The sequence below is a fragment of the Motacilla alba genome, chromosome 7 (assembly GCF_015832195.1).
Source record: "Motacilla alba alba isolate MOTALB_02 chromosome 7, Motacilla_alba_V1.0_pri, whole genome shotgun sequence".
Lineage (NCBI taxonomy): Eukaryota > Metazoa > Chordata > Aves > Passeriformes > Motacillidae > Motacilla > Motacilla alba.
In genome coordinates this window covers 38,222,891-38,244,622 of record NC_052022.1, presented here as the reverse complement: position 1 = coordinate 38,244,622, position 21,732 = coordinate 38,222,891, and the positions used below count along the sequence as shown (strand labels likewise).

Sequence of the window (21,732 nt, the reverse complement as noted above, 5' to 3'; positions counted from 1 at the left end):
AAAAAATCCAAACAAACCAGATTGATAGAAGAAAGGATTAATTCTCAAGCTGTGGGTCCAAGGTGCACTTGTGCACTCAACTTATTATTCAAGAGTGGTGCAAAAAGCAGCACAGTAAAGCTTAAACTGAAACCTCACCTTTTCCGGCTTGCCAAGTCACCATTTAGGAGATTATGAATGATGAACCCACGGCGTCCTGCCTTACTCCAGGAGCTGCCAGGTTGCTTCTCCCTGAAGCTCATGTCCTCTGCTGAACCTCAGAAAACCTGATTTCCTTTTTCCCCTTCCAGAGTGATGTTAAAAAATAGCTGAGTTCAGCCTCAGAACCTTGGAACGGCTTTGTTGCCCTGACAGGCAGGCAGAGAAGAGTCACTAGGGACAATTCAGTGAGATCCATTGTGGCCAAGTCATCTCAAGAACTCAAATGACCCCCCAAACCCCACAAGGCACATCTTTAACAGGATGCTCACAGCCCCATACACACATAGTACATGTCTCCCAGTTCTGTCAGGGTTTATTCCAGGGCAGAAGGTGTTTGTGCTGTCAGTTGGGCTCTGCTGGTTTGAAATGAAAAGCTTGTTTCAGACTTTCCTTGCCTCTAGAGCTCATGATGGCTCATCATGGTCCTGCTTGGGACCACATCAGCAACTCTCTCTCCCCACTGTGAGGCTGATTCACATTTAAGTGTAGGTTGAGATGTTTGGGATGTTTCGGCTTCCAGCAGAGCCATCCCAGATCACTGGTGTCACACCAGAGCCTGTAATTACTGAAATTAACCCTGTTTTGACTATGCCACCCCATCACAAGGAAGGAGACCTGTGTCCTTCTGGCTCACTGCTACCACCCTATCCAAAGAGTGGAATGGAAGGGCTCTTGCAAGTCAGCTCCCTGCACAAAATCAACCAGCTTAGGTGTGTGTCATCTGTGGGGCTGGACTTCAGAGCCCATGATCACTTTGCTTTTAAAATCTGATGTGTCTTCCAAGCACGACTTATGTCTGAGGTGTGAGGAATAATAACAAAAAAAAAAAAAAAAAGAAAAAAAAAAGAAAAAAAAAAGAAAATCCTCTAAGTGAATCCAAACCCATAACAAATTGCTCATGCTGGGCTAGGTCAGGTCCCTGTGTCCACATCACCCATATCTCACTCCTGCACCCCCTCAGCTTTCCATGAGACTCCTGGCACAGGATTTCACTCCAAATGGATGTTCCTGACATTCAGTTTACATCCTTGATCTCACCTCAGGTGCATCAGGGAGCTGAACTGGTGGTGCTGAGAGGAAGGCGGGGATACGTCTGCTCTAAATTCTGCTGAAACACTCTCCTGCCTGGTGGCATAAAGACCTAAAATGTCTCTTGGCCTTAGGAAGGAAAGTAATTAATGCCTGTAGCCCGAATCATTTCAATTTTACTCAGTATTACATGGAAGCAAAACATGAGGGATGAAAGAGGGAACTGTTTAATCAGTTGGGGGAGCTTTCCAGGAGAAAACTGCTGGTTGTTGGGGAGTTTCAGGCTGAAGGCACACACCCACTCCCCTGGGGGCCTGGGCCACCCTATAAAACTGTGGGGACCGTGCTTGGCCCCACCACCTGCTCCAGCTGCCACCACTGCCACCTCCATCTGGGTAAGTGGAGACAGGCTCCATCCCCTTCCTCACCCTTCCCTCTTCCCTTCCAGCTGCACATTGGGAAAAGGAGCATTTCTGCTCCTAAAATGAAGAGTGCAAGGGGTTGCAGGATGCAGGGCTTACAGGGTCTGCAACCACATAGTCAGTTGCATTCTGCATGATTTTCCTTGCTGAAGTGGAGAAACAAATTAGAACAGGACATGCCTGGGTTGCAGGGATCAATGTGTCCCTGTTTATGGATGGGCATCAAATATCCCTTATATTTTGGGGTGGGATGGCTCAGTTCATGTTGTGTTGATTTAAATGGGTTTTGCTTCAACCACATGCATCTTGTGACCACCTTGCTTGCCAAAGCAAGGAGCTGTCAGCTCGGAGCAGGAGTGGGTCTGCTCTCTGGTCCCAGAACCTGGTGCCTCCAACTTTCCTAGACCAACCTGCAGCTCAAACAAAACTCCCCTCATTCTCCTGAGGGGTTTATGGGGCAAGGTGGGGGGAAGCTTTCTTTTGGTGTTTCTAAACCATCCAAATTCACCCTCTAGCTTGCTCTCCCACGCCTCTTATTATGGGAGGTATTGCGTGAGGGCTCAGCAAGGACAGACCGGCCTCTGCCTTGTTTTTACATCCCAGCTCTGGCTTTCAGGTCCACATCCTTGCTGAGCCATGTCCTGCTACGACCTGTGCCTGTCCTCCTCCTGCGGTCCCCGGCCCCTGGCCACCAGCTGCAACCAGCCCTGCTTCCGCCGCTGTGGGGACTCCACTGCCTTCATCCAGCCGCCCACAGTTGTGGTCACGCTGCCCGGGCCCATCCTCAGCTCCTTCCCACAGAACACCGCGGTGGGCTCCACGGCGTCGGCGGCGGTCGGGAGCTACCTGCGCTGCTGCGGCATCCCTGTGGGCTCCCGGGGGCTGGGCAAGGCAGGACTGCTGTGCCTGGGCATCGGGTTGTAGGGTGTCCCCAGCGGGCTCCTCATCCTGCCCGTGCCAGCGGTGTGGTCAGGAAAGGAAAGTGAAGCACACAACCAAGACTGGGGGAGAGGACTAAGGAGATGCCCCTGGGCTGGTCAGTAGCCATGGGAGCTCGTCACTCCAGACCATGCCTCTGTACACCTTTATCTCACTAAGTCTTTATATTTCCATGTTCTACACGACATTTGCTGCTGGCTGGGCAATAAATGCTTCTAGCAGGCTATAGATGGCAGATGATAATCATGGGGTGGTGGGGCGAGGGGACACCCCTTGTAGGGATCAGCTTGTCCCAAAGTGGGGTTTATCCATTTCTTTATTGAGCACTGGAAATGCACTTGTACTCTGAACTGGTTCACTCTCCTTCTCATTAAAGACTTGCTACATCATAGCCTGAGTCTTCTGTTGTTCCTTGTTCAGGAGCCTGGAGGGGTGACCTCCTCTGGAGGCAGCTTGTTGCTACTGGGGAGGTTTGGTTTTTACGTGAAATGAGGGTTTCTGCTGCCCAGCTCTTCCCTGTGCTGACAGACGCATGTGGTTTGCCGGGACCAATCCCAAGACAACTTTCTTGTCCTGGAAACCTCTCCTCCTGCCCCACAGCAAGCACCTGCTCAGGGAGGAATTCCTGCAGGAGCACACTTTATTGCCTGTTCCCTCAAGGAGGTGGGAATGTGAAGGTTTGACATTTCAAAATGGCATTTACCCTGCATTTTGCAGTGATATTTTGTGGAGCTGAGCTAAGGAGGTGGGCATGGAGTCAGGGAAAAAAAAGGTAGAAGTGGGATTTTTGGAAGATGGGCTTCTTAGGATGGGCATTCTATGCCAAGCTCACACAGTGTTTAATGGGTGACAGTGAAGAGTGAAAAAGAAGACACAATAATTACTTTATGGAGAGGGGGCACTGAAGTCTCTGGAAGATGTCATGAATTGAGTAAAGCCTCTTTTTAAGATGCCATGGATCATCAGGCAGAACCTTTTCAGCTGATGGAAGGAAGGATAGGAGTATTTGCATAAAGTTTTTGATGGATATATATTGATTTATAATGAGGGATTATGCTGAGCTTGAAAGCCTATTGGTCATCAAAAGCCTTTGACCAAGCTCAACTGGTTTTATTGCCCAGGAGACCTTTGCTGAGGTGCTCCTAATTTGGAGAAAATTTACATGGCAATTTCTCAGCAGCCAATGCACCAGCAGAAGGGAGGTGTCCTTCTTCCAAGGACTGCTCAGATATTTTTATCCCAGCTCTGGCAATTGTCTGCAGAAATAGAATGCAGAAATTTTGAATTAAAAAGTTAAAAAAAGCTTTGAAATTCCAGCAGAAGTTTTGTTGGGAAGCTGTGGGTCTCTGGGCCTTGTGCAGCTGCCTTCCTCAAGCCTGCTGCTCTGAACAGTCCAGGAGGGAGCAGGTGGACAGAATAGTGACATTTTTATGTAGCTTTGCACTGAATGACTCCACTGGTGAGGTTATACAGATATTAATTTTTTTTTTCTGAAAATCCAATGCCTACAAAAATCTACACAGCTCCTTGATTTGACTTGAAAATTGTGGTGTCTTAGTGCAGACAGATGGGGAAATGAGGACCTCGGTGCCTTTCTGCGCTGCCTATCCTGAGGGTCTGGGGACTCTGTCTCCCATGGGAGCTGTGACTTCAGCTGGGAGCTGCGCGTCCTTGGCTTCCAGCTCAAGAGCAGTCCTGAATTCACCATATTTCCCTGCCAGGCCAGCCCTTGCCCTAGGTAGGACCCCCCAGACCTGCTGATCAGGCCCTAAATACAGGTTTCTGTAGAGGAAGTGCAGCCAAAGGCTCCAGTGAGAAACACAGAGCTACATAACAAGACAGGGATGAAAAATATTGCTTAGCAGGCACATGGAGGGAAATAGCTGGGTCCTGGGATTTGGTCCCAGCATTGCCTACATATAGCATGCAAAAGCAGCAGAAGCATTTTTGAGAAGAGCCTGGAGTATGGCCCAGGTGCCACCCTCTGGCCATGCCTGTTGAGGTTTATGTCTCCCGCTTCCCATCTTCTCTCGCTGCTGTCTGCAAATCCTCTCTGCCCACTTCCCATCTTCTCTCAGCTGCTTTATGATCTTGGAGGAAACCTGCTCCCCGTGGTCATTTAGTGTCCTCAGGTTCCTGAAGGACAAGTACCTTCCCACCCTGGGGGTGGATGAGGTGGGAAGGAGAGGGGAAGCCATGGTTTGAGGAGGAACAAGCACAGGGAGTTGTTGTGGAAAAGGGGAGATTACTGTGAGCAGCAAGTGAGTGGGACCATTCGCAGTGGAGACTTTGCCTGTGGAGGATTAGGCTGGATTAGGAAAAGATTCTTTCCCCAGAGGGTGCAGGGGCACTGAACAGGCTCCCCAGGGAATGGGCACAGCCCCAAGGCTGCCAGAGTTCCAGGAGCATTTGGACAACCCTTTCAGGCACAGAGTGGGACGGTTGGGGTGTCTGTGCAGAGCCAGGATTTGGACTTTGATGATCCTTATGGGTCCCTTCCAATTCAAGATATTCTATGATACTATGGAAGCCCCAGGCAGCATGATGCTGGTGGTAGGGCTGTGGTTGGTGGTGGCTGGATTATTGGTGGGTCAACACAGCACATCAATGTGCAGCTTCTCTGCTTCTCATCCAGGTGAGAAGACAAAAACTGTGGTGTGTCACAGCAGTGGGAGAGGATGAAAAGACAGATCCACCACCTGTGCCTTTACTGCATTGCCAAAGGCGTATTCCAGACAGGCACTGGGGCACTGGGCTGAAGGCAATGCTGGGAGGGTGAGCTGCATCCTTCAATCTCCTCACTGGGGCGAGGACTGCTGGCCAGAGGCACTTTGGGATACACCTGGAGCCAGCCAGGTGAGAGACAGAGCCCCTGGAGCTGGGAGCCTGCAGGCATGGCAAGCAGAGAGATGGGACTTGTCCCATCCAGTCCCTGGATGTGTCCAAGGCCAGGCTGGATGGAGCTTGGAGCAACCTTCCAGATTGAGGAAGGGGAAAGAAAGTGGCTGCATGGCCAGGATAAGAGGGAGGAGAGGGCACCACTGAGGATATCCCACCCCAGACACCCATGGATCAAGCACAGGGCAGGGACTCAGGGTGCCCTCCCTGCCACACCTGGGGAGCCAGACAGGCAGTGCCTCTGCCAAGGGCTCCGGTTCTTCCCCAGGACTGGAGATCCCATAAAATAGGAAAATAACAGCCTGTCCACATGTGTGAGTCAAGGGGGAAGAAGCACACAAATTAAAAGGCACAGGCATGCTGGTCTGATCCTCCTGGTGCTCCCTGTGGTAATGGGGCTCACAAGACTTGAGTCCTGCAGCCCTGTTGGCTCCACCAGCACTGTGCTGCTCCCTGAGCCCACATCATGTGCAGACATCGCTCCTGGCTGTCCTACACCCTTCTCTACTCTGAGTTTTTGCTGTGGAAAGCAGCCCTCAGGGAAAGAGTGGGATGAGTGATCTGGGCTCCAGTGAAAGTGGAGCCCAGATCCCAACGGTTTGCAGGGTCCTGGGAGGAAATGTAAGTTTGAAACTCAAGAATTGTTTGATAAAACATTCCAAGGCTGTTAATTCACATTTGCTTAGAGGTGTCTGCATACCTCCCAAAGAGGAGAAGCATGATGTAGTTATTGCTGTGTGGGGTAGCTCCTGTCAGCACTGGTTATGTGGGGTTGAAGGAGCTGTGTCTGTGGGGGGGGCTTACGAGACCAGGAAATCATGGGGTGTAGTGTTTCCCTTTCCTGCTCTCCTCCACCCCTCTGTGATATGAAAGGCTGTGGGCTGAACCAACCTCTCAGTTCCTCTCAGTCGGCTCAGGGGGTTTGGATGGGGCGAATTTCTGCTCTGGCACAGCCATGTGTTACAATCGGCATTGGAGGCTTGCTGCTGTCTGCAAATCATCTCTTTGCACTATTCTTCCTGTGTGAAGGGGGTCCCCAGCAGCTGGGGCTCCTGCAGCAGCTCATCTTCCCACCCTAGCATAGCTACAGGCAGCTCAACCCTCAGGAACTGTGTCCTGGGAAATTCCCCATGTCCTGCCCTGGAACTGCGCCCCCATGGCACCCATAGGAGCACCAGCACCCTGCTGACCCCCATGGGAGCTGGGAAAAAAGTGCAGTTACCCAGCGCTCACAGCTCTTGTCCCTCAGGAGCCACACCAAAGCCACACTGGGATCTGTGGGGCTGTGACATGGATTGGAACAGGGCTGGTCCCGCATCCTGGCTTGGCAAATTACTGCAGGCAGTATGGAGCTTCAGGGGTCAGAAGCTGAGATTCACTGGAGCAGGGGATGTAGCTCAGCAGAAGGATGCCTGCCTTGCATGCAAGAGGGCCTGGGATCAACTCTCAGCATCTTCATGTTCTTTTGCCTCCTAGACTCCTCCCTGCTGCATGCAGGGCTGCCAGAGTCCCCTCCAAAGGCCCTAGGATTGCCTCCTGGCATCACTGCCCTGGAAATTCCTCCTCAAGACTGTGGGCGTGCTGGGTAAAAGCACAACCTCATCTGTACCTTGAAATACAAACTGTAGGGCTGAGGAGGCCAAAGGGGTGCAGCACTCCAGATTGTTGGTGTAGGGGTAAAGTGTCTTGCACTTTTGCAAGAGATCCTGAGTTCAACTCCTGAATAAACACTCCTTTGGCTACAACCCTCCTATGGATAAAGCCCTGGCTTTGGAGACAACGCTTTGTTAGGACAGCTCCTCCTTTGGGAGTGCACCCCTGCTGCTCATTGCTGACCAGGTGTAGGATGATCAGCCCTTGCATTCCCCAGCTCCCGGCAGACAGCATGCCGTGGGGTGGCTGTAGCACCTCCCATTCAGCTAACATTACTTTTCGCACGGAAATACAGCCCCTGCAGTACCATGGGAATGCGCCCTCCCTCCAGCCCCAGCGCAGGGGATGTAGCTCAGTGGGAGAGCGCTTGCTTCGCATGTAAGAGGCCCTGGGTTCAATCCCCAGCATCTCCACTTGCTCCCTGGTTTTTCTTTTCTTCCCCCACTTCCTCCATGAGGCGGCGATGGCAAAACTCCTTTTACATCCTGTTTTCCCAAAGGCGATTCCCTGCACCATGGCCCACCCGCGACCGAAATGGCACCACGGACCCCACGCTCTGTCGTCCCCCACTGCCCCGACAGTCCCTTCCTCACTCAGGAGAGTACTCCGACGATGGCCGGGCCGTGTCCCCTGTGCAAGGCAGCGTCTCCCCAGCGCGCCCAGAATCCAGCGTCGAGTGCCCAAAAAAAGAAGGGCTCGTCCGGGATTTGAACCCGGGACCTCTCGCACCCTAAGCGAGAATCATACCCCTAGACCAACGAGCCGCTGTAGGTACTAGCTCCCGCACCCCCCCGTGGCTACGCACACCCGGGACATTTCCTTGCTTCCCGGCAAAACGGAGCACGGTGCATTCCCCGGGCAGCGCCCCCGCACCATGGGCCTCGCGGTTATGACGGCCGAGGGGTGAAGGCGTTGGACTTTTACGGGGGCTCCCTGCGCAGGCTCGAATGCTGCTCACAGCGATGGGTTTTTACCCACCGCCCAGGTACCTGCACTGCCAGTGTTGGGGTGCGCTCGCTGGGGTTCCCGGTAGAAGCTGATATGAAAAAGTCATTGGCATCTGGCGCAGCCCCGCTCCTCTCTCGGGAGCAGCTAAATGCCCTAGGCAGGGGTTGTGATGCCCCGGGGCAGTGAACACACCCGGGATTCTCCTCCAGGTTTTGCAGACCTGGGAGAGGTGAGGAAAAAGACACTGAGGGGAGTGGCGTGGGGAGGTGGAACACTTTCCCATCTTGCTGAGTGGACGCCCCCTCGCAACCCTGTCCCACATCTCTGGGAGAGCAACCCACCTCGTCGGTCCAGCTCCCAGAAGAGGTTTTGGGCACTACTAGCTCTCCTTCCCAGCTGCTCCTCCCAGCACGGATGTACAACTCTAGAGGCATCCCAAGACTTGTGGGGAAGGAAAACAAAGTGCCTCAGTGCCCTGCAGGCTCCAGGCAGGGTAGGGGAAGAGCCTTGGGCATTTCTACACAGGCTGGAGGTGCCAGGAGGCAGCGCTAGGCCTTTCCTAGGGAGCTCTGGCAGCCCTGCAACCAGCTGAGAGGGGTCTAGGGAGGCAAAAGGACATGGAGATGCTGGCAGTGGATTTCAGGGCCTCTTGCATGCAAGGCAAGTGCTCTCCCACTGAGCTACATCCTCTGTGCAAGAGCAGGGAGGGAGCCCTGGGATGCCCATGCTGGAGTGGGGAAACCTTGGTTTGGGGTCCCTTCCTGGACTCATCATCTTGAGCTGTTTTAGGGATCCAGATGTCAGAGACCTTGCCAGGGGAAACCTGCAGTTGCACCAGGGAGGAAACCATGTGGTGACTGGATGGGAGTGGAGTGTGCAAGGAGACATGTGGGGCCCTCATTGGACCACCTGGAGCTATCCAATGAGGCAGCCAGGGCTCTGTGTGGCCTCACACACTGTGGGAGCGGGGAGGTGCCTCTTGCTGTGGCCATGAGATGTCAGGTCCAGCATCTCCCACCCCCCAGCCCCTCTTTTCTGCCCCAAAGACCCCCACTGGCCCTTGCAGCAGTTGGAATGGCCGGTGCTTTTTGTGCCACCTTCTGCTGTGGGGCATCCTGCAAAGGCGATCTGCTGTGAGCGGTGTTTGTCCTCAGTGTCAGCAAACGGCCGCGCCGGTGTGCCAGGGGCTGTGCGTGCACGGGGTGCCGTTGGTGTCCGTGCATGGGGCCCTGCGGTGGCGGGGGCAGGGGGCAAGGGGGGAGTGCAGTGAGCAGTGTGGGAAGTGTGAGGTGGTGGCGAGTGTGAGGTGTGGAAGGGCTGCAAAGGGTTGTAGGGGTGCGTGTGCATGGTGTCCCTGTGCAGGCAGGGCGCCGTGTGGCAGCGTGTGGGTGAAGCGTCATTTTGCCTGGCAGCGGGGAAGTGTCCCGGGTATGGCGAGGCACAGGGGGGTGTGGGAGAGGTTGCACACCCCGGCTCGTTGGTCTAGGGGTATGATTCTCGCTTAGGGTGCGAGAGGTCCCGGGTTCAACTCCCGGACGAGCCCTTCTTTTTGGGCACCCAGCGCCTCCTTACCACCCGGCTGGTCCCCCCAGCACGGGTGGTCACCCCAAGAGACTCTGCCAGCCCCTGGGGGAAGGGACTCTGGGTGCCTCCACACTCTACAGCACCTGGGGAAGGAGGGAGATCTCGGCAGGCATTTCCTTGCTGCCTGCCTTGGGGTGCCAGGAGGCAATCCCAGGTCAGACATGCCCACAGGCAACTCCAGTGTTATGTATGAAATTGCCAATTAAATCAATTCAATAATTTGCGAGAGCCAAATTATGATAAAAATAACAAGGTATAAAATTTATTTTGCATTCGAATGACAAAATCTGGGTCAGCCACGAATCGGACAGAGTCTAGCCTGGGACTTAGGCGCTGGGTGACACACATACACAGCTCTGAGCCCCTGTATGCATCAGTGGCACACCATGGCCGTGTCCGAGTCCAGTTCTTATACTCTTTTTCTCGCCGCAGGCCAGGATGTCCTTTGTCCTTTTCTTAATCAAGTAAGTCCCAAAAGCTTCTCAGGTCTCAGGATAAAGCTATCAGATGGAGCACGGTCCAGTTTTTGATGTCTCGGGAATAATTCATCAGCTTCTTGTCTCCTGCTAGACAGAGCTTGAGAGCCACTGGCAATACACAAAACCCTCGTCAGGGAAGATATACAAGTTAAACAGTTCCTTACTGGTAGTCCTTTGCATGTTAAGGGATTTCCCAGAAATGGACCACAGGTCTGAATGGATTACCATTGGATATGTCATCTCCTCTGGCTATCTGCAACCAGGTGGGCCACTAATGACTGACTCTTTACTTAGTTAAAATTTCTGAAATCCCCTTCTTCACATGTAAATGTAGTCAGGCTATGTGTGGTATGTGTATGACAACAGGTTTCCCAACCCCTACAAGCCGTCTCCCTTAGCTTTTTGGGAACTTGCCTGGGCAAGCCTCCTGTGATAGAAAAATAGACCCTTAATTTTTCATAGCTACTCTTAATCTGTTCTATTATTTTTCACATCTATAACTGTATTATATTCATCATATCATTTTATTTTCTCATGAATTTTGACACATTCATAACCCCAGGGATTTCTTGTGGGGTATCTGGGGGTCTCTGGGGGCCCTGTATGCGGAGGGGTCTGGAGAGGCAAAAGGACATGGAGATGCTGGGGGTTGATCCCAGGGCCTCTTGCATGCAAAGCAAGCGCTCTCCCGCTGAGCTACATCCCCCTGACACAGCGTCTGCCCTGGCATTCTCCTTCCTCCGAGAAAATCCCTGTGTCTGCTGCCTTCTCCTGCCGCCCACGCTGGGGAAAGGGGGTGCAGGTGTTTGCAGGCACTGCGGGTCCCTTAGGCGTCATTGGGCTGGTCAGGGGGTTGGAGCACGGGGAATAACGGTGGGGCAGAGCAGGCAGGTAGTTTTCCAGGCCCGGAGGGCACGTAAGGGGCAGAGTGTAGGCGTGCCACGACTGTGTGGGCCGGCTGCAGTGCCGGGCGGGGCGGAGGTGGCGAGTGCGAATGTGAGGGCACGGGGTGTTTGCAGTGTGTTGAGGTGTGGGCACGGTGAGGAGTGGGTGTGTAAAAAGAAGGGCTCGTCCGGGATTTGAACCCGGGACCTCTCGCACCCTAAGCGAGAATCATACCCCTAGACCAACGAGCCGGGGCGCACCCTCTCCCACGCGCCCGCCCCGTGGCTCGGCACGCCGCGGCCATCGCACGGCCGGCAGGAAGGGGTCCCGTTTCTGTGATGGCCGAGGGGTGATAGGCGTAGTACTCGAAATCCAGTAGGGGCTCCCTGCGCACGTTCGAATCCTGCTCGCAGCGACAAGTATTCATGGTGGAGGTCCTGCATGGAGCTGTCCTTCCCACTGAAAACACGGGTCATGTTGCAGTGACTTGTCTGTAGTATTTGGTAACCGCAGCATCTTGCTGATTGCAGCAGACTTTTTTGCCTCATCTATTAATTGGTGCTGGTGAGTGCTGCCATCTGGCCCCACAGAGCCCTTTGTGCCCGGAGCTGTTCCAAGCACGGCAGGGCCAGTATGATGGTGTTTATCCAAGCCCCATTCTGTCCCCTGGCCACAGATCGATTAAGTTAATGAGAAACTCTGGCTTGGGAAAGAGGCAAAGTGCTGGCTGCTGAGAGGCTTTCACTCTGCAGTGGGACGGGAAAGGGCAAGAAACCCCCAGGGTGTGCAGAGCTGAGCCAGGGGCTGAGGGCTGCAAGCAGACCGTGGGACCATGGCCAAGCTCGTGGAATGCGTCCCCAACTTCTCAGAGGGGAATAACAAAGAGGTGAGGGAGTACGTGGAAGGGCTGAGGGGTGGGTGACACCGAGCTGCTGACAGCCAGGTTTCCCCCTGCAGAGCAGTACGCACTGCTAGACTCTGCCATGCCTTCTTTTCAGTGCTGTGCACCTTTCACTACTTGGCTAGTGCCAAAAATGCCTAAAGGTAGCTTTGGCTCCCTTTTGGCACCTTGGTGGGAAGCAGGGGCTGAGACCTCTTCCAGCATTGCCAGCGGGTTGCTGTAGCACCAGGTCTGGGCTTGGTCTGGAATATTTCTCTGCAGAGAAGTATTGCTTGCAGTTGTGCCAAAACACACTGTCAAGGTTAATGGAGTCTGTCTTGGGCATTACCCTTCAACTGAACTTTGGCTCTGCCACTGGCAGGAGAATTTAGCAAACCCAGCATGGCTGTAAAAACAGACTCCTCCAGGGAAGAGGCTTAGCAGAGCTAAATGTGTTGGGAAGCTGGCAGGTGGATGTATCCTCAGGAACAGCAATTTATGGTGGTGCTCTGTGACAAGCAGCAGCAGCCAGGTGTCTCTCCCCAGCCACAGCAAGTTTGGGGAGCCAGGGGTGGCCCAAAGCCCCTGGGTGGGAGTGGGATGCTTGTGCAGGGCTGCATCCCCACTGATCACAGGGTCCTTCTCAACCCCATCACCAGTGAGAAGGGGGAGAGCTGACACATCCCCTCTCTTGAAAAGCCATGGCTGTTGTATAGTCCCGGCCATCTCAGCCCCCTTGCTCCCATCTGCTGTCTGGCAGGTGATCGATGCAGTGGCACAGGCCATCTCCCGGACACTGGGATGTGTGCTGCTAGACGTGGATGCCGGCGCCTCCACCAACCGCACCGTCTACACCTTTGTGGGGTCCCCGGAGGCTGTGGTGGAAGGGGCATTGAACGCAGCCCGTGTGGCTGGGCAGCTCATTGACATGAGCCAACACTCGGGTGAGCTTGGGAGAGGCCCAGGGGCTGGGCTGGCGCAAAGGGGACTGCCGTACTGCTGGGACCAAGCATGGCACTGGAACAGGGACTGTGGTCACAGGCCCAGGCCTAAAAGAGTTCAAGAAGTGTTTGCAATGCCCTCAAGCACATGGTGGGATTGTTACGGCTGCCCTGTGCAGGGCCAGGGGTTGGACTCAATGATCCTGGTGGGTCTCTTCCAGCTTGGCTTAGTCTGTGATTCTATGATTTTCTCACAGCAAGGTGTCCAGTCTGTAAAAGTGAGCAAAAGTGTATTCTCCCTCCTTGTCTGCTTGTTCTTCCCACCTCCCATTCCTATATCTGCCCTGCCACCAGGAGAGCACCCTCGGATGGGGGCCTTGGACGTCTGCCCCTTTGTGCCAGTGAGGAATGTCAGCATGGAGGAGTGTGTCACTTGCGCCCACATCTTCGGGCAGCGCTTGGCAGCAGAATTGGGTGTACCTGGTGAGTGGGGTCAGGAACCTCTCCACATTCCATCCCATCCTGCATGATTCCAACTGTTGGAGAAAGTGCCAGCCCCTGCCTGGTGGTGCTCACCCCCAGCTGTGTCTTGCAGTTTACCTATATGGAGCGGCAGCACGGCACGAGAGCAGGAAAGCCCTGCCCTCCATCCGTGCTGGGGAGTACGAGGCGCTCCCTGAGAAGGTGAGCCTGGTGGTGGCACAGGCTGGGCAGACCTTACCTGTACTTCCCTGGCTTCAGGGAACATGCTGGGGGCTGGCGTAGTCCCTTTGCACCAAGAGGAGCTGGTGACACAGGTGGTCACAGCAGATTCCAGCTGGGGAGGGAGATGCCCTCCTTGGGAGGATGGCATGTGCTCCTGGTGGTGCCAGCCCACACACCCTCTTCCCTCCTCCCCAGCTTGCAAAACCAGAATGGGCTCCTGATTTTGGGCCCCCAACTTTTGTCCCCCGGTGGGGAGCCACAGTGACGGGTGCCCGGACCTTCCTTATTGCGTACAACATCAACCTGCTGTGCACCAAGGAGCAGGCTCACCGCATCGCCCTCAACATCCGTGAGCAGGGCCGTGGCCCCAACCAGGTACCTCAAGAGCATGGGCATGCCAGGAGCACACCTGCCTGTCCCCACACCTCCTGGGCTGTGCCCTGAATGTGGCAGTTGTTGGCAGCCCGGGCGCTTGAAGAAGGTGCAGGGCATTGGCTGGTATTTGGAGGAGAAGAACATGGCCCAGGTTTCGACGAACCTGCTGGACTTTGAGACCACGCCACTCCACACCATCTACGAGGAGATCTGCCGAGATGCACAGGTGGGTGGCTTGTTCCCAAGGGGGCTTCCCAGAGGATGTCTTCTGCCAAGTTTTCTTCCTCACTGTCAGGTCAGGCTCTGGTTCCTCTCATGCTTAGCTCAGCCCAAGTGCTGAATGGCACAAAACTCCCAGAAACTCAGCAACTTGCTGTGAGCCCCCAGCTCCTCTGTTGAAAGCTTTTCTGTGAACTTTCCATGTCCTGGGAAGGGATGAGGACCACCAGGCTGAGGTAGTAGCGGCAGCAGAGCTCTGGGGAAAATTACATTTCTGATGTCCTTTGCAGGAACTGAATCTCCCTGTGGTGGGGTCTCAGCTGGTAGGGCTCGTTCCCAAGAAGGCCATGCTGGATGCAGCTGAGTTTTACATCAAGAAGGAAAAACTCTTCATCCTGGAGGAGGAACAGAAGATCAGGCTGGTAATGGGGCTTCTCCTGATACCAGCACAAGTGTGGGATCAGAGGAGAGACACATCCCACCCCCACCAGCCTCCCAAAGTGGCACTGAGCAGAAATTTGGGACTGCTCAGGCCTCAGGCATGACATTTGTCTCTAGTGTGGATTTTGTGGGGGGACAGCAAGTGGGACAAGTTGCTTTATTGTGCTGAGGATGCCAAGATGCACAGGGAGCAGGAACCACAATGCATGAGGATTGAGTGTGGGAGCAGCTGCTTGTCTTGCCTGCATGGAGGCCAGGAGGGGAAGGAAGTGTAACCAGACCTCAAGGACAGTGTGTGGCATTATGGGAGGCTGTCCCAGGATGGGGAGTAAGCTGGAAAGGATGAGGCAGGCTCTGCTGTTCCACTGCAGCAGGGTGGGACTTTTCCAGCCTGTGGGGAACGTGCTAGATAAGAGCAAGCTAATGATTGATCAGTACAGCTCCCAGTCATTCGGAGGTGACCGCACACCACCCCCGAGTCTGTGATGGGATGGGCTGGTGGTGCCAGCTGTCCTCTCCCTGGGTGGTGGCCCAGTCCCAGTGCTGACTCACCCATGGTTAATTAGCAGTGGGGTATGAGGATGCAGCAGGACTTATGTGACTGGGCTGACACAGTGATGGTGCTCCTTGCAGGTGGTCAGTCGTCTGGGCCTGGACTCCCTGTCTCCATTTCACCCCCGGGAGCGTGTCATTGAGTAGGGACCCGCATCCTACTTCTTGTCATGGTGCCCATTCCTCCCTGGATGGGGGGATCCTGATGCCGGCATCCTGCACTCAGCTTGTTTTGGGAGTAGTGGCTGCTCCCAGCTCCTCTTCACAGCCTGGGGACATCTCTGCTGGGTGGTTGTGCAAGAGCAGGGTGGTCCCTGCTCCCAAATGCTGATGGTTGTGAATGTGGAGTGGGAGAACTCCAGGTTGCTTCAGCAGGCAGTGAGAGCAGGTTTCGTGGCCAGATTTGAATGTTAAATTCCTTACCCTATCCCCATGCAAAATTTCACTGCCTCTGGTTCACATGCTGCAGCACCTGGTGTGAAACATGAATCTGTGGGGGGAAAGGAAGGGAAATCCATCCACGAGGTGAACTCCTTGTCACCCTTCCTGGGCCGTGACTGCAGAGGCATTTCTGTCCCAACAAATGCTGCTTGCATCAGCCCAACCTGGCTAATGCAGAGCAGCCCCCACACCACCTGTGTTCCCCAGACGTCCCCATGGGGTTCCCAGGCCTTACCCTGACCCTCAGGCTGGGTTTTTTTTAGTCCCCTACTCATTCACAGGGTTGATGCTGGAGAGGGCAGAGCTGGGTGAGAAGGGTCTGGGTGGTGGTGGTGTCCCTGCACCTGGAGGGCTCTAAAACATCTGTGCTGCAGGTACTTGGTGGAGGCAGGAGAGGTGGACAGGGGGCTGGTGGCCAAGCCACTGGGTGCCTTTGTGCAAGCAGTCGGAGCAAGGTCAGCAGCGCCAGGAGGAGGCTCTGTGTCTGCAGCTGTGGGAGCCCTGGTATGTGCCACACACCAAGACAGAGGCCTGAGGGGCCTTGGTGTGCCAAGGGGAGCTGCCATGGTGGTAGCAGTGGGCACTGTGTCTTACTGAAGGATTTACCCTGGCAGGGAGCAGCACTGGGCAGCATGGTGGGGCTGATGAGCTATGGGAAGCGGCAGTTTGAGCACCTGGACCCTGTCATGAGGAAGCTGGTCCCCCCTTTCCACCAGGCCATGGAGGAGCTGGTGGCAATGGTGGATGCCGACTCCCGTGCCTTCAGCAGCTACATGGTGAGGTTCCACCAAAGGCATCCTGCAGGGAAACAGGAGGGCTTTCCAGCCAGGAGGAAGGCTGGGATCACTGCGCTCTGGATTCCTTGGGAGCAGGGCTCTGACCTTAGAATCACAGAATCATTAATGTTGGAAAAGACCTCCAAGATTATCAAGTCCAACCTTCTACTGAGTACACCCATGCCCACTAAACCATATGGCAAAGTGCCACTTCTGCTTGCTTTTTGAACACTTCCAGGGATGCTAAAGCCAGGGCCTGGGGAAGGGACATCGTCACATAAGGGAGGTTTGCAAGAGCACGAGAGCTATGGGATCTGCCCCTACACCTGATGCAAGGCACAGTCTGAGTGACAGCAGCAAACTTGCTTTTCTTTGCCTGCAGGAAGCCATGAAGCTGCCCAAGGACACCCCTGAAGAGCGGGAGAGGTGAGCTGGGCTGGTGGGGACTGGCTGACTGTGGGGGCAGAGCCACCCAGTGCTCAACCCAGGGCTGTCCCCCCTCCCAGGCGCACAGCTGCCATGCAGCAGGGGCTGAAGACGGCCATAGGGGTGCCCTATGGCCTGGCAGAGAAGGTGAATGGGCTCTGGCCTGCTCTGAAGGATCTGGCACAACACTGCAACCTGGCCTGCAAATCTGACATCCAGGTACTGCCCCAGTTCACACACACTTGCCCTGCAAAGTGTTCCCTCGTGTCCTGACCTCCAGGATACATCTCTCTAACTGTGCTTCCCAAACTGGCCAGTGGTTTCCACCCAGTAATTCTTTGGCAGCCATTTCCTGAGAATACCAACAGATTGGAAAGTGCTGCATGCTGCTGGGTGGTGGAGGGTGGGAGTCTGCAGCAAAAGGGTCTGACCCGCTTCAGAGCCATATGGTGCAGCTGGTTTACCAGGAGAGCTTCTTGCAAGCCTGACTTTTCCCAGGTGGGAGCCAAAATGCTAGAAGCGGCAGTGTTCGGAGCTTACTTCAATGTCATGATCAACCTCAAGGACATCACGGACGAGAAGTTCAAGCTTGTGGTGAGCCGGGCCGCACGGTGCGGCTGGGGGTGGCGGAGGGGGCGGCGACGGCCTGGAGCCCCTCGTGCCCGATTGCCGCCGGCGGGATGCACGCAGTGCACGGTGGATGGCTCTTCTGTTGAGTGGCAAATGACTCGTCTTGTCCCCTCACAGATGTCACAGAAGGTGTCCGGGCTGCTGGAAGAGGCAAAGCAAGGCTCGGCGGTCGTGCTGGCACTGCTGGATAAGCGGGTGGCCTGAGAAGGGCTTGGGAGTGCTCTGGGGGTTCTGCAGTGGCAAATACAGTGGGAAATACTCTTGTCCTTGCTTAGTCTCTGTTGGTGTTTGCCTCTGGAGAGCTGTGTGAAAAACCCCTTCACTGTCCTGTGAAAATTAAAAAAGTTTAATAAAGGACAATAGGCTACAAGAACTGTAAAGCAAAGGTTTTTACAGCTGGGTGCATCTTGGCACTGAGCCAAGACCACACTGGTACCTTTGAGGATACCCCTTAAATACCTTTCCAATTACATCAGCCTGTTGCATATTCATAGACCCTTATGCATATCCATAAACTAGTTTATATTTTCCAGGAACTATTTTACACAGACCCTCCTTTGGTCTGCCTTTTTAGAGCTTGTGTATTTCTTGGCTGTGGTTTTGGCCCCTTCTTCTTATCACTTCCAGTTTGGGCCTTGGTTCATGCTTTCTTCAGATGGTGAGTGCTGATAGTTGGCATATCTGTAGCAGGTGTCCTCATCCTGTTCACTGGATGTTATTCCATTCAAGCAGGCATTTTAACATAAGCATAGCTATTTCACTACTATGTCTAAGCTTCATTAGTAGCTTAGACAGTAAGAAATACCAACTATATCTTTATAACAAAGTTACTTTAACATCACACATATCAAATCCATTTTAATATTTGCGCAAAGCCAATATTATAACATATATCTATAACAGCTGGTCTGCTCAGGCACATCCAGCATCATATCCCCTGGCCTTTCCCTGGACAAGGGGAATTTTTGCTGTCTGGGACTTGGACCCCAGGTTCCATCCTCCGATCCCTGGGGCAGATGATTGGGTTGGCAGTGCCTGGGACCACAGTGATCCTAACAGGAGGGATGGCAGGATCCCTGTAGCACTGCCTGTAAGGAGATCCCTGTGCATGAACACCTCCTGACCCTGCACAGTCCCTTTGTCCAGAAACCCCCATGAAACACCCTCCTACCCGAGATCTGGGGCAAGACCTGGCACAGTCCCGTTGTGCCAGGTGTCTTTCAGGCTGTGTGTGACAATTCCAACCCGTTGAATTGCCTAGGAAGGGAGCACTGCCAAACATGAGGCACCATCAGAAATATTAGCAGGGAGATAGGGTGGGTTGAGATGGGAGAAATCCTATACCTACCTCACAGATCGTCCAAGAGGAAAACCTGAAAATCAGGGCATCCAGCCCTGCCTCCTCTCCCTGTTGACCGGGTGTGTCAGCAGATACTGTGTTCTCCACCCGCACACCGCGGCAGCGCCCTGAGCAGCGTCAGCCCCCCACACCCGCTGTCCCAGAGCCCCGGCTGTGGGAAGATCACCCCTGTTCCTAGACACTGTGCCTGAGCGGGGAGCACCGAGTCAGGGTTCATGCTGGGGTCAGCTGACTCACTCCATCCCTCCCTTGACGTCGGGAGCTAGAATCACCGCCCTCCATAGCCTGTGTTTATCATCCCCGTGGGACCTTTGTGCCGGCGGGGAGCGGCGTGTTGACGTTTCTTGCGTGTCCATGGTGACGGCGCGGTGTCACCTCTCCGGTGTCACCTCTGCCCGGTGTCACCCCTGCTCAAAGGGGCAGGGCCCCGCTATTTAAGGATGCCCTAGGGCCGGGAGAGCCGTGCCAAGGACGGGGATCCCGAGTGCTGTCGGCATTGCTTCTTCAGGGAACTCTTCCACAGGTTTGGTGCGTGCAGGGCAGCATGGGGGCAGTAGGAGCATGGGCACCCGTGGGTCAGGGTGCACTGTCCCCACGGTGGGCACTGTACCCAGGCACGTGTCTCCAGTCTCTTGTAGCCCATGAGTACATGAGCTCGGTACCCAGGCTGGGCCAGTGTGGATTTATTTCTATTAAAAATGGAAACCACATGCCTGGGCTTTGGGGGTGCTTGGAGTGGGGGACAGTTGCTCTGGGGGTTGGTGCTGTCACCGAAGGGACAGGACAGCAGCTGGCGTCTGTGGGGGGATGGCACTTTGGGGGAAGCCAAAAGTGGTCCCTGTGCTGGGGGCAGACTTGGGACAGAGGAGACAGGTCCCAGCTGCTGTCTGGGCGATGTCTCATGGCAGGAGGTGACTAATGGTGCCTGTCCTTCCCTTTCAGCTCGGAGACCACTGAGGATGTGTGACCCCAACCAAGGTGAGGGGCTGTGGGGCCAGGCAGGGCTGCAGGTATCACACAGCCATCAGGGCTTAGAGGGGAGCTCTATGCCATGGCCTCAGACACCTGGGGAGTTTACCTGCATCCGAAAGGGGTGTGGGGTGTCCTTTGTGAGGAAGAGGTAGACCGGGGTGGGCCCTTTGGGTGGAAGGATGCACCAGCTTCCTGTACTGTCTGTCTGGAGAAAGCCTGTCTCTGCCCACTAACAGGTTCCTCTTCTTCCTAGGCCTGCCACACCCTCACCTTGCGGTGTGCCCTCCCGCCCCTCCAGGATACCCCGGTCCTGGCACAGGTCCCTACCCTGGTGGCATTGCAGTTTGCCCTGCTGCCCCTCCAGGACACCCCGGTCCTGGCACAGGTCCCTACCCTGGTGGCATTGCTGTCTGCCCCCCACACCCTGCTCCACCTGGCCAGCACTCCCACGGGCACCCCCCGTTGGGGCATCACCCTCACGGACACCAGGAGCACCATAAGAAGCACCATAAGAAGCACCATAAAAAGAAGCACTGCAAGCACCATGAAGGCAAGGTAAGAGTGGGACAGCAGTGAACCCTTTCCTAATCCTGCTGTGGACCTCCTGCAGCATACCCTGGCATCTGGCCTAAGCAGCTGGGACTCTCCTGTCCTACCCTGTAGTGGTTGGAGCAAACTGCCCAAACATCAGTGGCTTTTTTTAGATGTGGAAACTCATTAGAATAATAAATAGGTAAAAATGAGTCATATTAAGTGAGTCATTTGAAAAGCAATCCATGAAATTTCTTGAAGCCATTTAAAGTGATAGCATGGCTCGGGGCGCACTGTGCAGTGTATTAAATACCAGGACTTTGTCCTGCTCACTTGAATGCAAGTCGTGCCTCCATAATGGACAGTCACTCAGTGTCTTGCAGCAGAGGGACTGTTTGGCTCCCCCTTAAAAACAAAAAAACCTCACCAAAAGAACAACAAAAAACCCCCAGCAAAAAACAAGCAACCAACACAAAACAAACAAACAAACAAACAAAAACAGAAAATGAGAAGCAATTCCCTGTGCTTAGAGTAAATTCTGCAGAAAATACCATTCCGGGGATGGGCAACATCCTGTGCAGGTCTGAATGAGGAACTGCTAAACAAGGCCCCATTTCCAACATTGGAGGTGGGAGCATTTCTCAAACAAATCCTACCAGCAGCTCCTCTCACTGGGAAACAGCTCTGGAAGTGATCTGCTGTGACGTTGGTCTTTGCTGGCAGAAAGCAAGACCTTTCCAGAATTCCCTTTATTGACCTTAAGAGTCTTGTAAAAAAATAATAAAAAACCTCCAGCCTTCCCACAATATGGGGCAGCCACCACAGGGTCACTAACCCATATCAGGAATGCTGTGACAGACGCTCGGTTCTCTGCTGTCCTAAAGTTGTTCTCTCTTCCCCAGCACTCCGGTGGCTCATGCAGCTCAAGCAGCAGCTCGGACTCTGACTAGAGGTCTGGCATGTCCCACCTGCTCCATGATGATCAGCAAAACATGAGGCCAAACTCCTCGTGGGAACCCCCTGCATGTCACTCCTCTCCCTCCCCCTTTCCCTTAGGGCAGTTTTTTTCCTGCTGAGTGATTTTTCTTGTGTGCAAGAGCTTGTAAATCCTTTGACCTGGAATCTCTGAGTTAATGGACAACATCTCCACCCTTTATCTTCTGGGAGAGCCTGCTGAAAGTCATCACATGCTGTTTTCCAATCTGCTGGTGTCTGTGTGTTTTTTCCTGGGCAATGATATTGGCTGCTAACATTGATCCCGTAAAACTCCTAACATTTCGTGTGAGCTTTCCCAGGTGTAGCAGAGGCAGTCGGGGATGCTGTAATTATGTGGGCTGCCATCCTCCATGCCATGATAATAATTTATAGGAAAAAGCTCACCATGGCAGAGGGATTCTCCCACGAACAGATGAGGTACATGAACAGCTGGAAGTGTTCAAGACCAG

The 21,732-nt window shown here is 54.2% G+C and overlaps 2 protein-coding genes, 1 long non-coding RNA gene and 5 other non-coding genes across 8 annotated transcripts; 5 read left to right on the top strand and 3 right to left on the bottom strand.

Moving 5' to 3' along the window:
- Positions 1-2,288: 2,288 nt before the first annotated feature.
- Positions 2,289-2,576, top strand: LOC119703542 (beta-keratin-related protein-like). The gene has a single exon (XM_038143557.1). It carries the CDS (start codon positions 2,289-2,291, stop codon positions 2,574-2,576), a length of 288 nt encoding a protein of 95 aa, XP_037999485.1.
- A 4,907-nt stretch (positions 2,577-7,483) lies between these two features.
- TRNAA-CGC lies at positions 7,484-7,555 on the top strand. Its single transcript has one exon. It is a non-coding gene; the product is annotated as a tRNA-Ala (tRNA).
- A 279-nt stretch (positions 7,556-7,834) lies between these two features.
- TRNAP-AGG lies at positions 7,835-7,906 on the bottom strand. The gene has a single exon. It is a non-coding gene; the product is annotated as a tRNA-Pro (tRNA).
- A 1,655-nt stretch (positions 7,907-9,561) lies between these two features.
- Positions 9,562-9,633, top strand: TRNAP-AGG. The gene has a single exon. It is a non-coding gene; the product is annotated as a tRNA-Pro (tRNA).
- Positions 9,634-10,787: 1,154 nt separating this feature from the next.
- On the bottom strand, positions 10,788-10,859 carry TRNAA-UGC. Its single transcript has one exon. It is a non-coding gene; the product is annotated as a tRNA-Ala (tRNA).
- A 358-nt stretch (positions 10,860-11,217) lies between these two features.
- On the bottom strand, positions 11,218-11,289 carry TRNAP-AGG. Its single transcript has one exon. It is a non-coding gene; the product is annotated as a tRNA-Pro (tRNA).
- Positions 11,290-11,759: 470 nt separating this feature from the next.
- On the top strand, positions 11,760-17,794 carry FTCD (formimidoyltransferase cyclodeaminase). Its single transcript, XM_038143040.1, has 14 exons — positions 11,760-11,924; positions 12,679-12,862; positions 13,214-13,342; positions 13,455-13,543; positions 13,760-13,939; positions 14,028-14,165; positions 14,449-14,580; positions 15,233-15,294; positions 15,967-16,096; positions 16,207-16,368; positions 16,751-16,794; positions 16,875-17,013; positions 17,293-17,388; positions 17,542-17,794. Exons 1-14 carry the CDS (start codon positions 11,871-11,873, stop codon positions 17,626-17,628), a joined length of 1,626 nt encoding a protein of 541 aa, XP_037998968.1. The 5' UTR covers positions 11,760-11,870; the 3' UTR covers positions 17,629-17,794.
- Positions 17,795-19,084: 1,290 nt separating this feature from the next.
- LOC119703325 lies at positions 19,085-21,490 on the top strand. Its single transcript, XR_005257616.1, has 4 exons — positions 19,085-19,312; positions 19,727-19,762; positions 20,010-20,311; positions 21,190-21,490. It is a non-coding gene; the product is annotated as an uncharacterized LOC119703325 (long non-coding RNA).
- The last annotated feature ends 242 nt before the right edge of the window (positions 21,491-21,732 follow it).

Bases quoted from the DNA above. Each gene is read 5' to 3' on its own strand.
- FTCD (XM_038143040.1), top strand. From the start codon at position 11,871: ATGGCCAAGCTCGTGGAATGCGTCCCCAACTTCTCAGAGGGGAATAAC. The intron at 13,940-14,027 runs GTACCTCAAGAG...AGTTGTTGGCAG, and splicing joins AGGGCCGTGGCCCCAACCAG to CCCGGGCGCTTGAAGAAGGT. The intron at 16,097-16,206 runs GTATGTGCCACA...TTACCCTGGCAG, and splicing joins CTGCAGCTGTGGGAGCCCTG to GGAGCAGCACTGGGCAGCAT.
- LOC119703542 (XM_038143557.1), top strand. From the start codon at position 2,289: ATGTCCTGCTACGACCTGTGCCTGTCCTCCTCCTGCGGTCCCCGGCCC.